The sequence below is a fragment of the Mustela nivalis genome (assembly GCF_964662115.1).
Source record: "Mustela nivalis genome assembly, chromosome: 6".
In the NCBI taxonomy this organism is placed as follows: domain Eukaryota; kingdom Metazoa; phylum Chordata; class Mammalia; order Carnivora; family Mustelidae; genus Mustela; species Mustela nivalis.
The window spans coordinates 107618607-107634221 of record NC_139025.1 but is presented as its reverse complement, the minus strand read 5'-3'; the positions used below and the strand labels follow the sequence as shown (position 1 = coordinate 107634221).

Below are 15615 nucleotides of genomic sequence, written 5' to 3'. Positions count from 1 at the left end.
CTACTATGGACCACCTTTAGCTAAGCTATTAAATGTATTACATGCATAAACAAAAATTATAATTTAGTCAATCATATTTTAAGAAAATTAGAAGCACAAATATAAAGAAACCCTATGGCAAATACTTACATAAAATGATTTTTTTAACTCAAGCCATTTATCTAGTTTACGAATTCAGATTCCAAAGCTATACACATAGATAGAATTCACACTTGAAAAATTTTTGAAACAACCCAATTTCGTTAGTAATTTAGTATCTACTTATTTGAATTTATAACATTAAAATTAATCATCAGTGACCCTGTGGATCTAGGTAAGCATTTCTCACAATGTGTTCTACAGTTCTCTGGACCCTCAGTTGACTTTAATACAGAAAAGGTTCCATAGTCAAATTAGTTTTGAAAATTACGAGTTCCTCTCCTGAAGGACTTCCCAAATTTGAGAATTCTGTACTAAGAATTCATAAGAAGAGAGCACAGTACTAAGTATACAACTTCTAATTTTATTTAGCCACTCTATCTATTCTTCTCTCTCCCCTAGAGCACCAAAAGGGATACACTCTGAAAAGTAATGCACAGGGCAAATCTTCAGACACTGAGAAATGATAAGGTGGGGTGGGGCAGAATGTCAAGTATTGTATCTGTAGTTCTTGAGAGGCTAGGGCTTTCTAACTGGCATGTTAATCAGACAGAATATAGTATGACTACTTCTCTTGCAGTCCAGATTAAACCCCTATAGATTTCCTTTTTATATCATAAACTGAGGTATTCCTGTGTGTGTGTATTTGCACATGTGTGTGTAAAAGCCAAGAATAAAGATAAATTGGATGAGTAATACAATTTAATTATTAATGCATAAAGATGAAGTAAAATGCAAGCACTTTTCTTATAATAAACACTGTCCTTATTGTTTCTCTTTCTTATTGTTCTGAACCATCGAAATTTCTTACCCTTATTCGTTTCACCATGAAACTGATGTTACGGATTCCGGAGAAGTCTGTAGTCTGGTAAATTGTATCAATTGCTTTAACATGACTGGATATCTACAGATTTAAAAAAAAAAAAAAAGAACATTTTAGAGGCGATATTAAAATGTGAATAAGGCTATGAATTTCCATTTTCCCAAATCAAGAATTACTCGTGTTCCACCACACTCAAATTTTAAAATGTCCACATCACATATTGGATGAAAAGATGAAACAGATTAGTGAGCTGGGGCTAAGAGGGGAGATTCTGTGCCTTTTCCAGACTCTTCTCCAGCAAGAAACAATCACTCTCACTTCAATCATATAAAACTTTGTTTCTTCCATCAATCCCGCAATGTCAGACCTCCATGTCTGTTCATGTGCTATTTCCTTATGCCTAGAATATTTTTATCTGTCAGACTCGGTTCAAACATCTTCTAAAGAATTATCCTGATAGGGGAACCTGGGTGGCTCAGTGGGTTAAGTGTCTGACTCTTGATTCTGGCCTGGGTCATGATCTTGGGAGTTACGGGACTGGCCCTGCACATCAGGCTCTGCACTGGGCATGGAGCCTATTTAGAATTCTCTCTCTCCTTCTGCCCACTCCCATGCCCAACTCTCACCCTCCCCTGACCCCAAAAAAACATTCCCTGATAACATCAGGATACTCAGTCATTCTCTGACTTTAGTCTTTCTATCGCTGCACTAGTCCACATTATCTTTAAGTTTTGTTGACTACTACTATATACTATACTAAGCACTGTTTAAGGTGCTGGGGATACAATAGTGAAAAACAGAAAGGTCCCTATAAATTTACAGATTTATTCTAGAGGGTGATGGTAGAAAGAAAGTAATATAAATATAAGTAAGATACATTAAGAGCTCCTAAACTCTAGGAGGAAATTAAACACGGTGATAAAACATAAAGGGATTCTCTATTTACCTAGCTGACTCCCAACTAAACACTTCAGCTTCTAAAACCACTTTCCCATCTTTCATTTATAAAAAGCAATCTTGCTACAGTTTATGTAAAAACATGTATATGTTCTCTTAAAATTATTTTCAAAGAAATTATATAAACTTAAGATAGTTAAGTAGAAGCATTAACAATAATTTCAAAAGTAGCCCAGGCTTGGGTGGCTCAGTGAGTTAAAGCCTCTATCTTCGACTCAGATCATGGTGTCAGGGTCTTGGGATCGAGCCCCACATCAGGCTCTCTGCTTGGCGGGGAGACTGCTTCCTCCTGTCTCTCTCTCTGCCTGCCTCTCTGCCTACTTGTGATCTCTGTCAAATACATAAATAAAATCTTTAAAAAAAAAAAAAAAAAGTAGCCCAGGCTGCCAAACTGATAAAGAAAGCTCTACCAGTGCTGACAGGGTCCATTATAAATTCATGCTACTGAACCTCAACTTGGCTTGGTAATCCCTTATCCAATTCCTTCTGTTCCTACTTCATTCCCAATAGTGGTAATTCAAACATCCCTCCACAAATGAATATACTTCATACTTTACTGAGACTTCATTTTTATTTCTCTTCCTCTTTACCTTCAAATTTTTCTAACTTCATCCATTTCTATTTTTCTCAAAGGGTAGTTCTTTCCCAAAGGGAAACTTTTCTTTATTCTCACCCCAATTCTTACTGGACCTTTAAGAACACTTTCCTATCAATTTTTCTTTCTCTTATATACCACATTGCTTTTCTAGTGGATCATCATCTTCCTCTTCCTACCAACTTGCTCATTAATTCTATGTCCTCCTTTCACCCCCAAATATTCCATATTGTTTCTAAGTCGCCATATTTGTTTCTATTTTTCACATTTCTTAAAACCCTCACTGCTTTGGCCAACATACTGATCACTGTTTGTAATGCTTTTACCCTAACAACTCTATCAGCTTAAAGCTCATCAATAATCTTCTAATAACTAAAAACCAGCCTCCTTTTGTAGTTTTTTTTCCCAGTATTGAGGTATAATTGATAAATGAAACTCTAAGATGTTTAAAGTGTACCTCTTGATGATTTGATATATATATATATTGTGAAAGGACTCACCCACCCCATCTAGTAAATTAACACACTGTAATCATTCTCTTTGATATCTCTGTAATATAACACTGTTAGTCATGCATTTGGTTTTGAAACTGTTTCTGCCTTGGTTAATTCCATTTAATCTCCTACCCGTTTAACTATTACGTTTTATCCCATTGCTTCTCTTCCTCATCCTATTCACTATATACAGACATCCCCCAGTTTCTTTCCTTTTAATTTCATTTTCTCCCCTTACTTCAACTCTGTCTTCTGTATCTTTAAATTCAAAGAAGAAAGTTTAAGGTTAGGGCTAAATACTCCCAAGCTCTACATTTTCAATATGCTAAGGAATGACCACTTGGCTCTTTTTTTTTTTTTTTTAATTTATTCAATTGACAGACAGAGATCACAAGTAGGCAGAGAGGCAGGCAGAGAGAGGGGGAAGGGGACTCCTTGCTAAGCAGAGAGCCCAATATGGGGCTTGATCCCAGGACCCTGGGATCATGACCTGAGCTGAAGGGAGAGGCTTTAACCCACTGAGCCACCCAGACACCCCAACTACTTGGCTCTTAAACACATCTAAAATTAAGCTCATCACCACCATCAAAATGAATTCATCATTTATACTAATGGCACCTACATCCTCTTAGTCTCAAATCAATTTAGCGTCAAAAATGGATTATCAAACTTTCACTGGGCATCTTCAACAAGAAGGACATTTTGAAGAGTATCTTCAGAAACTTTTTACTTTAATAAGGGTTGAGAAGATAAAAATGCAAGAACACAACTCTGAAAGTGCTGAGTACAAAAACAAAACAAAACAAAAAAACAAGTACTAAGTACAATGGGAACACAAAACAAAATTAAATACTTCTCATTGGAAGGATTCCTCTATTCTTCCCTCCTTATAGGACCACAACTGAAAATTTCACCTTCTTTTCAAAGCTAATCGCCAGTGTCATCATCTTCACGAAATCACTGTCTTACACCTGTTTTGGAGGATTCTAAAATATCCTAACTCTTTCAGTCATCCATGCACTTATCCCACGTATTTTATAATTACTAAAAATATGTTTGTTTGTTTGTTTGTTTTCAAAAAAGGGATATGCCATAACTTTAATTCTTAGAGGAAAATATAGGTGTAATGAAACAGTATGAGAACTCCTAAAATAGTAGCAAAATTACAAATACCTGGGCAATCACAGCTTCTCGTGTTCCATAATATTTAAAGAACAGATGATCAGTCTGAATATAAAGCTGACAAGTATTTCTTTCAGCTGAAGTTGTACGTTTTTTCCTCAGGTGTTCTGGACTATTAACAGCATGTTCTTCTTGAGGTGTCTATAAGTCAAAAAAGAGTCATTTCTGATCATTAGTATGTTTCACTATTATTATAAATTTATATAGCTAAGAACACATATTAGGTAGAATTTCATATTTGCTTTATTATGGAACACCATAGGTATTCCCCCACACCATTAAAAATTCTTCATAAATCTTACTTTCAGCCTCATAATATTCCACTGTATAGATGATCTTTAATTTATTCAAGCAATTCTTTCACTTTAAAACATTTTCAAAACCTACCTTTCAATACGTAATCATTTAAATATAAAGCAAGTCTTCTAGTTGTTTGTAATACTTTGATATCTTCGTCTATCTCCCTCTAATACCCAATCTATTACCCAGCCCTGTCGAATTTACTTACCTCCTAATACCTAGGGAATATGCCCATTTTCTCTGGTACCCACCCATCAGCCCAAGCAACCATCACTTATTACCTAAAACACTCCAATAATAGCAATGTAATCTATCCATATCTATTACTGGCCTTCACTCTATTCGCCATACTGCAATCTTATCAAAATGCAAATTTGCAAATATTACCTACCTGTGTAACAGATTTCAGTAGCTTCTTACTGCTCTAAGGATAAAGCCCTAAATCCTTTACATGTGCCACCAAATCAGCACTCAGTCTCTACTTACCTGCCCACTTTCTTTTCATTCTATCTACCACAGAAACCAACTCTTGCTCTCTGTGCTACACAGGCCTTCTTTCCAATCCTCCAGCATCATGTCTCCTGACACAGTTTCTGCACACACTACTGCTGTCTCTCCTGACCTAGCTAACTTCTCCCTTCAGACTTAGCAAAGGTCAATTCATCCATCATACCATGTCACAGAACCATGTACCCATGTCCCTTATATACATGGTGATTGGTTAATTTTGGTCCCCAGCCCACCATCATTGGTTTTAATTTAATTTATTAAATTAAATTTATTAAATTTAATTTCGGTCCCCAGTCCACCATCATTACTTCAACCACTAGAATACAAGCTCCAGAAACAAAAAATATCTGTGTTTGCTTCTTGCTATATTGCTTTCACCTAACACACACTTGACAGGCAAACACTAGATACTCAGTTTGTATTTATTTAAAGAATTAGCACTGCTACTGAACCCAAGCACTTCAACATTTGCTGACATCTAAGAGCTCCATTTTAAGTGAATTTTGATGACACAGTAATGAAGGATTCAAATTAAATTGGTTTTTTAAGCCACAATCCAAATTTACATTCACATTTTATACTTTCCTTCTACCTTAACGACTCCATGTCTGCCTGTTCTCTCACTTACTGCCTTCATTTTACTTTTATTTATTTTCACTGAGTACAGCATTCTAGGACAGCAGGTACTCAGTTCCAGCACATTGCACCATCTTCTGTTTCCAACTGTCTCCAATGAAAAATGAGCTGTCATTTCAACTCTTGCTTATTTGAAGGTGACCAAATTTTTACTACTGGTTGCTTTTAAGAGTACATATCTTTTCGTTTTTATACTTTTCTAATAATATGCTAGAGTGTTACTTTCATTGGAAAGTATTTGTCTAATTACACAGCTTACTGAATTTGTTGATATGCAGTGTCATTTTTGGAAAACCCTCTGCCATATCTGTCCCTATTTCACTCTTAGTTTTTCCCTCCTTGATATAATTGATATCAATTATACATATACTAGACCTTTTTAATGAATCCCTTATTTATCTCTTTTTTATATTTTTCTATCCCTTTTCTTAGTAGTTTACTCTGTTTTCTTATGATCCACCATCCAGATCTAAACCCATCAAATTCTTAATTTCTGTTGTTATACTTTTCAATTCTAGAATTTTCATCAGGATCTTTTGTGCCTTTCCAGTTTTTTGCTGTAATTTTAAATTCTATCTTTATGTACTTGAACATACTATAATATGTATGTGTCCGATCATTTCATTATCTGGAAAACTTTAGGTTGTTTACATGTTTGACATCCCAGCTAGAATGCAAGCTCTCTGCGGATGTATACTCTGCGTCATTTACTCTTGTATCACTGCTATTTGGTATACAATAGTTTTCTTCTCTTGTTCTTCCATCATGTTGTCTTGTTTGTTCAGATGCTTACTATTTGTAACTGAGCGCCAGACAATGTACATGAAAAACCAAAGATATAATTTTAGGCTTCAGGTGATGATCTTTCTCAAGACAAGATTTATTTTTTCTTCTGGCAATAATTAGGCCTGATACATTGGTAATCCTGGATCACCTTAAGCTAATTAGAGATTAAGCAGCTGTGATGTAGAATTTTAATCCCTGTGCTAGAAGGAGGCAGGACATTTTTTGACTCACTCTTACTCCCACGGAGTAGCCCTTCAAGATTCCAACCTAAGAGAGCCGTAAGTACTATTTTTATCCTTAGCTTCAAGAGTTCTACTCAGCCTCTCAGTCTCTTAGCTACCTTATCAGGAACTAGAAGATATACCTAGAGAAAAAATAGCCCCAAAGGCCATGCTCACTTGTCTAGGCATTTTCATATATTTTAAGATTCAGCCCTGTAATTCTTCACAGCCTTGTTCTTTCTCCAATGCCTCCAAACAAATAAACACACAAACATGCAAATGCAGACACACATAGAAACACACACAAATATTTATATTTTAGGGTGCCTGTGTGGCTCAGTTGGTTAAGTGTCTGCCTTCAGCCCAGGTCATGATCTCAGGCTCCTGGGTTTGAGCCCCATTATCTGGCTCCCTGCTCAGTGGAAAGCCTGCTTCTCCCTTTCACACTTCCCCTACTTGTGTTCATTCTCCAGGTGATTCTCTCACTCTCAGTGTCAAATAAATAAAATCTTAAAGAAAAAAAAAAAGGAAAAAGAATACTCTATTTCTTGAAAACAATTCCTTATTAATTTTATGTATTGTGAATACTGCCTCAAAGTTTATAACTGTCTTTGCTTATGGTGTCTTTTACTCTTAATTTTCATATAGTGAAATATATCAAAATTTTTATAGTCAAAAGATTTTATGTCATATTCAAAGTGTTTCTCTACCCTAAAATATTTTTTAATATCTTTTTAAATGCTTTGCCCATGTTTTAAGTGGAGCTCATGAATTTTTTTTAAGTGAGTTAAAATAGTTCTTTGTATATTTTAGAGAAGGCTTTTATCAGATGTACTGTTGACATTTTCGCACGGTCTCTGGTTTTCTACATTTTCTTAACTGTGTCTTCTGAGATTTTAATTTTGACAGAGTCCAACTGATAAATTTTGTAGGGTATTTTTGTATCCTAAAAAAACTGCTGCCTATGCCAAAGTTACAAAAATTTCTCCTTTTTTTCTACAAGTTTTAAGATTTAGCCTTAACCATATAGATTTTTCATCTATTTTCACCTACTTTTTTTAAAATTTTCACCTAATTTTTATATAACGTATAGTGTACAGGCTGAGGTTTTTTCTCCCATATGGATATCCAATTCATTATGCTAGTACCTGCCAGACTGTTCTTTCTTGGGACTTTCGTGAAAATCAACTGACCCTATGGCTCTCTATCCTTAGGTCAAAAGGACACCATTTTGACTATTATGCCTTAAAATCAGGCAGTATAAATCCTCTAGCTTTGTTCTTTTTTGATAATTCTTGGGCTATTCTAGGTTCTTTACATTTCAGTCTATCAGAATCAGTTTATCAATTACTAGATAAATCCCCACTGAGCTTTTGATAGGGGTTGCACTGACTAACTCTACAGAACAATTTAGGGAAAACTGACTATTGAATCTTCCAAACAATAAACACAGCATATTTCTGCATTTAGTTAGACATTTAATTTTTCTTGGAATGTTTTATAGCTTTCATATATGTCTTGTGCATATCTTATTAAATTTATTCTAAGTATTTTATATTCTTGAAATTTTTAGAGGGTTTTTAAAAATTTCACTTTCTTTTTTCTTTTTCTTTTTTAAAGATTTTATTTATTTATTTGACAGACAGAGATCACAAGCAGGCAGAGAGAGCAGGGGGCAGGGGAGGAAGCAGACTCCCCGCCAAACAGGGAGCCCAAAGAAGGACTCAATCCCAGGACTCTGGGATCACGACCTGAGCCAAAGGCAGAGGCTTTAACCCACTGAGACACCCAGGCACCCCTAAAACTTCATTTTCTAAATGTTCACTGATAGTGTATAAAATATAACTGATTTTTTTCATACGGTCTCGGTACCTATCCTGAATTCTTGATAAATTTACTTATTAATTTTAAACTTTTCCTAGACTCACTAGGATTTTCTAAGCATACTCTCAATGTCACCTACAAACAAACACAGTTTATTTCCTTTACAATCTATATGCCTTTCATTTCTTTTTCTTGCCTGATTACGCTATGACCACAATGTATTACCTTCTTTTATATCTTTTATATATTGAGTCTGACTGGTTAATATTTTAAGAAATTTTGCATATGGGGCACCTGGGTGGCTCAGTGGGTTAAGCCTCTGCCTTCAGCTCAGGTCATGATCTCAGGGTCCTGGGATTGAGCAGAGAAACTACTACCCACACTCTCCCTCTGCTTGCCTCTCTGCCCACTTGTGATCTCTATCTGTCAAATAGATAAATAACATCTTAAAAAAAGAAAGAAAAAGCGGGCTCTCTGCTCGGCAGGGAGCCTGCTTCCCTTCCTCTCTCTTTGCCTTCCTCTCTGCCTGCGCTTGTGATCTCTCTCTCTCTCTCTCTGTCAAATAAATAAATAAATAATCTAAAAAAAAAAAAAAAAAAAAAAAACAGGGCGCCTGGGTGGCTCAGTGGGTTGAGCCGCTGCCTTCGGCTCAGGTCGTGATCTCAGGGTCCTGGGATAGAGTCCCACATTGGGCTCTCCGCTGAGCAGAGAGCCCGATGTCAAATAAATAAATAAATAATCTCTCTGTCAAATAAATAACCAAATAATTTTAAAAAAAGGAAAGAAAAAGAAATTTTGCATATATATTTATAAGGTATATTGGCTTGTAGTTTAGTTTCCTGTAAGATCTTTTTCTGGTGTGCTTATCAGCATAATGCTGCCCTGACAGAACGTGTTAAGAAGTTTTCCCTTCTCCTTTATTTTCTTAAGGGCTTTGTGTAAGATTGGTTTGTTTGTTTGTTTGTTTGTTTTCTTAAATGCTTAGACTTCTATGGTGAAATGATATCTGGGCTTGAACATTCCTTGATGGAAAATTATTAAGTATCAATCTAATATCATCATACATACACCTACTATTCTATTTCTGCTTGTTTTTTTTTAATTTGTATCTGTAAAGGAATTTGCCGATTAAACTGGCTGTTAAATTTATTGGCTCAATGTGCTCAAAATTAAACTACTAATGTGTGTAGTAATATCCCCTTTCATTCCTGATACTGTTAATTTCTGTTTTCTCTTTGTTTCTTGATCAGACTAGCTAGAAGTTCATCAATTAATCCTTTCTATTGATTTCCTCTGGTTTTTATATTGAGACCCCTCTTGTTACTTGATTCCTTCTATTTAATAACTTAGAGGTTAATTTGTACTTCCTGGTCTAGCTTTTTAAGGTGGAAGCTTCTAAGGCTGATTTCTATATATTTCTTCTTTTCTAATATGATCATTTAAAACTTCACATTCTTGGGGTGCCTGGGTGATTCAGTGGGTTAAAGCCTCTGCCTTCAGCTAAGGTCATGATCCCAGGGTCCTGGGATCAAGCCCTGCATCGGGTCCTCTGCTTGGCGGAGAGCCTGCTTCGCCCTCTCTCTCTCTGCCTGCCTCTCTGCCTACTTGTAATCTCTGTCAAATAGATAAATAAAATCTTAAAAAAAAATTTTTTTTTTCACAATCTTTGTTATTAGCGAATGTTCCCTGTGCACTCTTCACTTCTTTGCATAGATATAACTTTCCATCTGGTATTCCTTTCCTAACCAAAGAACATCTTTTAATATTTTTTTGCATTAAATTTTCTTTCAGTGGTTATTCAGCTTAAGCTGAATCTAACAAATTTTATTATTTTGTGTTTTTGTTATCCATTTCAAAATAGTCCCCAAATGCATTACTTGATGTGACTTAATCTCTAAAAATTACAGAATTTTCCTCATTTTTTGTTACTGATTTCTAATTTAATTTCTTTAAGACCCAAGAACTTATTCCGTATAATTTCAATCCTTTTAGATGTATTAAGATTTCTTTTATAGGCCAGCATATGTTGGCAAATATTCATTTATACTTCAAAAGAATGTATATCTGCTACTTTTGAGTAGAGAGTTCTATAAATGTCAATTAAGTCAGGTTGGTTCAGAGTAGTATTTAAGTTTCCTATATCCTAACTGGTTTTCTATCTATTTGCTCTATCAACATATCAATCAACTTCTCTAATCAGAAGTAAGTGTACATCCAACTATAATTTGTAGATTTTTCCAGTTCTCCTTTCAGTTTTGTCAGGTTTGCCTAATGTATTTCATAACTCCATTACTAACTACATTATTAACTAACAATTAGGATTATTTCTCCATGATAAAGTAAAATGCCCCTCCTTGTCCACAGTAATATTCTGTGAGCTGATATACATTCTTTGATATTAACATGGTCACTTTAACATTCTTATGACTGGTGTTTGTATGATACATGCTTTATCATCCTTTCAAACTATCTGTGTCTTTACATTTAAACTGCATTTCTCTCAGCAAGGAAATTGAGGCAGCAATCAAAAAGCTCCCAAAAAAGGGGGGTTGGGAGAAGGGGGGTGGGGTTATGGACACTGGGGAGGGTATGTGCTATGGTGAATTCTATGAAATGTGTAAACCTTGCGATTCACATACCTGTACCCGGGGGATAAAATATATTATAGGTTTATAAAAAATAAAAAATTTAAAAAAAAAAACCTCCCAAAAAATAAAGAGTCCAAGACCGGGAGGCTTCCCAGGGGAATTTTAACAAATATTTAAAGAATTAATACCTATTCTTCTGAAGCTGTTTGAAAACAAGAGAAGTGGAAGGAAAACATTCAAACTCTATGAGATCAGCATTACCTCATACCTTTTGATCCCAAAACCAGAGACCCCACCAAAAAGGAGAATAACAGATTAACATAACATCCCTGATGAACATGGATGCAAAAATTCTCACCAAGATACTAGCCAGTAAGATACAACAGTATATTAAAAGGATTATTCACCACAACCAAGTGGGATTTATTCCTGGGCAGCAAGGGTAGTTCAACACCCACAAATCAATCAATCAACGTGATACACTAAATAATAAAAGCAAGGACAAGAACTGTATGATCCTCTCAACAGATGCAGGAAAAGCATATGACAAAGTACAGCATCCTTTCTTGATTAAAACTCTTCACAGTGTAGGGACAGAGGGAACATACTTTTATACCATAAAAGCCATATATAAAAAACCAACAGCGAATATCACTCTCCATGGAGGAAAAAAAAGAGTTTTCCCCTTGCAGTCAGGAACACAGCAGGGATGTCCAATATCACCATTGCTGTTCAACATAGTACTAGAAGTTCTAGTCTTAGCAATCGGACAACAAAAGAAATTAAAGGCATTCAAATCAGCAAAGAAGTCAAACTCTCACTCTTTGCATAAGACATGATACTCCCTGTGGGAAACACAAAAGTCTGCACCCCAAAACTGCTAAAACTCATACAGGAATTTAGCAAAGTGGCAGGAAATAAAATCAATGCACAGAAACCAGTTGCATTTCTATACACCAGCAACAAGACAAAAGAAACAGAAATTAAGGTGCCATTTCCATTTATAATTACACCCCAAACCATTAAGACACCTAGGAATAAACCTCACCAAAGAGGCAAAGGATCTGTACTCAGAAAACTATAGAACACTCTTGAAAGAAACAGAGGAGGACACAAAGAAATGGAAAAACGTTCCATTCACAGATTGGAAGAACAAATCTGTCTATGCTACCTAGAATAATCTATACATTCAATGCAATCCCGATCAAAATACCATCACCGTGGGGAGCCTGGGTGGCTCAGTCAGTTAAGCATCTGACTTTGGCTTAGGTCATGATCCCAGGGTCCTCGGATAGAGCCCCACCTTGGGCTCCCTGCTTAGCGGGGAGTATGCTTCTCCCTCTTCCTCTGCTGCTCCTCCTGCTTGGGCTCTCTCACTTGCACTCCCTCTCTCAAATAATTAAAACTTTAAAAAAAAAAATCAACTTCTTTCATAAGAGTTACAACAAATAATCCTAAAATTCATATGGCACGAGAAAAGACCCCGAATAGTCAAAGGAATATTGAAAAAGAAAATCAAGCTTTGCGCAGTGGCAGTATCGTAGCCAATGAGGTTTATCCGAGGTGCGATTATTGCTAATTGAAAAAGAAAATCAAAGCTGGTGGCATCACAATCTGGGCTCTAAGCTCTACTACAAAGCTGTAATCATCAACATAGTATGCTACTGGCAAAAAAACAGATATACAGATCAATGGAACAAAACAGAGAACTCAGAAATGGACCCTCAACTCTATCATCAATTAATCTTCACAGGAAAGAATATCCAATGGAAAATGGTTCCTCGGGGCGCCTGGGTGGCTCAGTGGGTTAAGCCTCTGTCTTTGGCTCAGGTCATGATCTCAAGGTCCTGGGATTGAGCCCCGCATCAGGCTCTCTGCTCCGTGGGGAGCCTGCTTCCTCCTCTCTCTGCCTGCCTCTCTGCCTACTTGTGATCTCTGTCAAATAAACAAAATCTTTAAGAAAAAAAAAAGAAAGAAAGAAAATGGTTCCTCAACAAATGGTGTTGGGAAAATTGATACAGAAGAATGAAACTGTACTATTTCCTTACACCATACACAAAAAATAAACTCAAAATGGATGAAAGACCTAAATATGAGACAAGAATCCATCAAAATCCTAGAGGAGAACACAGGCAGCAACCTCTGTGACCTGGATCACAGCCAATTCTTGCTAGACACGTCTCCAAAGGCAAGGGAAACAAAGGCAAAAATGAACTGGGACTTCATCAAGATAAAAAACTTTTGCACAGCAAAGGAAACAGTTAACAAAGCCAAAAGACAATGGACAGAATGGGACAGAGTATTTGCAAATGCCTTATCAGATAAAGAGCTAGTATCTAAAATCTATAAAGAACTTACCAAACGAAACACCCAAAGAACAAATAATCCAATCAAGAAATGGGCCAAGACAAGAACAGACATTTCTCCAAAACAGACATACAAATGGCCAACAGACACATGAATAAATGCTCAACATCACTAGACATCAGGTAAATACAAATAGAAAGCACAATGAGATAGCACCTCACAGCAGTCAGAATGGCTAAAATTAATAAGTCAGGAAATGACAGATGTTGATGAGAATGCAGAGAAAGGGGAATCCTTTTACACTGTTGGTGGGAATACAAGCTGGTACAGCCACTCTGGAAAACAGTATGAAGGTTCCTCAAAAAGTTGGAAAGAGAGCTACCTTACAACCCAGCAATCGCACTATGGGTATTTATTTACCCCAAAGATACAAATGTAGTGATCCTAAGGGGCACCTCAATGTTTATAGCAGCAATGTCCACAATAGCCAAATTACAGAAAGAGTCCTGATGTCCAATGACAGATGAATGGATAAAGACAATGTGGTATGTATAAACACACACACACACACACACACACATACACACACAGAGAATGGAATACTACTCAGCCATCAAAAAATGAAATCTTGGGGCGCCTGGGTGACTCAGTGGGCTAAAAGCCTCTGCCTTTGGCTTGGGTCGTGATCCCGGGGTCCTGGGATGGAGCCCCACATCGGGCTCTCTGCTCTGCAGGGAGCCTGCTTCCCCCTCTCTCTTTGCCTGCCTCTCTGCCTACTTGTGGTCTATGTCAAATAAATAAATAAAATCTTAATAAAATGAAATCTTGCCATTTGCAACAAGTCAATCAGAGAAAGGAAATTATCATATGATCTCACACATATGTAGAATTTAAGAACCAAAATAAAGGATCACAGGGGAAGAGAGGATGAAATCAGAGAGGGAGATTAACCGTAAGAGACTTTTAATCATAGGAAACAAACTGAGGGTTGTTGGAGGGGAGGAGTAGGGGAATGGGGTAACTGGGTGATGGACATTAAGGAGGGCACATGATGTAATGAACACTGGTATAAGACTGATGAATCACCAACCTCTACCTCTGAAATTAATAATACATTATATGTTAATTCACTGACTTTAAATTTTTTTTATTTTTTTATTTTTATATTTTATTTATTTATTTGACAGAGAGAGAGAGAGAGAGGTCACAAGCAGGCAGAGAGAGAGGGGGAAGCAGGCTCCCCACTGAGCAGAGAGCCCGATGCGGGGCTCGATCCCAGGACCCTGAGATCATGACCCGAGCCGAGGGCAGAGGCTCAACCCCCTAAGCCACCCAGGTGCCCCTAAATTTTTAAAAAATTATTTTTATCTATATTTCTTTTAGACAGATTTGGTCTTATTTTAATTATTCTTACCATTCCAGCTTTTTAAGTCAATGTGGATAGTCCATTTACATATAATGTAATCATAAGCATGGTAAGATTTAAACTTACAATCTTGGTATTTATTTTCTATTTGTCCTATATGTTCTTTGTTCCTCTCCCCTTATTTTGGATTAACCGAGTATTTTAAACTCCAGTTGATTCCTGAACAACCCAGAGATTAGGGATGCCAAACTCTCACACAGCTGAAAATCTGCATATAACTTCTGACTCCCCAAAAACTTAAATATTAATAGTCTGACTAGAAGCCTCACTGATAAAGCAGCTAGTCAGTTAACATATTTTGCATACCATATATATTATATACTTTACTCATATGCAAACTAGTAAGAGAAAATACATTTATAGTGTTGTAATTTATGTTGTGCAGTATTTACTGAAAAAAAATCCACATATTAGTGGACCTGCTGTGCAGTTCAAATCCATGTTTTCAAGGGTCAACTGTACATTTGATTGTTAACTATGTCTCCTTTATTTTCTTTCAGTGGTAACTCCAGGGCAGAGGACATTACTGTAAACATCATCTTAAAAGGACCCAAAGTAGGGATGCCTGGGTGGCTCAGTTGGTTAGGCGGCTGCCTTCGGTTCAGGTTGTGACTCTGGGGTTCTGGGATCAAGCCCCGCGTCAGGCTCCCTGCTTAGCAGAGAGCCTGCTTCTCTCTCTCCCTCTGCCTGCTTACTTGTGCTCTCTACTTCTGTCAAGTAAATAAATAAAATCTTTTTTAAAAAAAAGTTGTTAAAAAAGAAAAGGACCGACAGTAAATACTTAGACTTTGGGTCCACGCTGTCTCTGATACAACTACTCAACTCTAC

General features: G+C 36.5%; 1 protein-coding gene across 1 annotated transcript in view; it reads right to left on the bottom strand.

The window, feature by feature from the left end:
- The window catches only part of ADAM10 (ADAM metallopeptidase domain 10), a 137785-nt gene that overhangs the window by 39556 nt on the left and 82614 nt on the right, over positions 1 to 15615 (bottom strand). Inside the window, exons 6-7 of the mRNA XM_082733756.1 lie at positions 4181 to 4330; positions 950 to 1042 (exon numbers count right to left, since the gene is read on the bottom strand). Of these exons, the coding sequence (XP_082589882.1) occupies positions 950 to 1042; positions 4181 to 4330 (243 nt within the window). The remainder of the gene's footprint in view (positions 1 to 949; positions 1043 to 4180; positions 4331 to 15615) is intronic.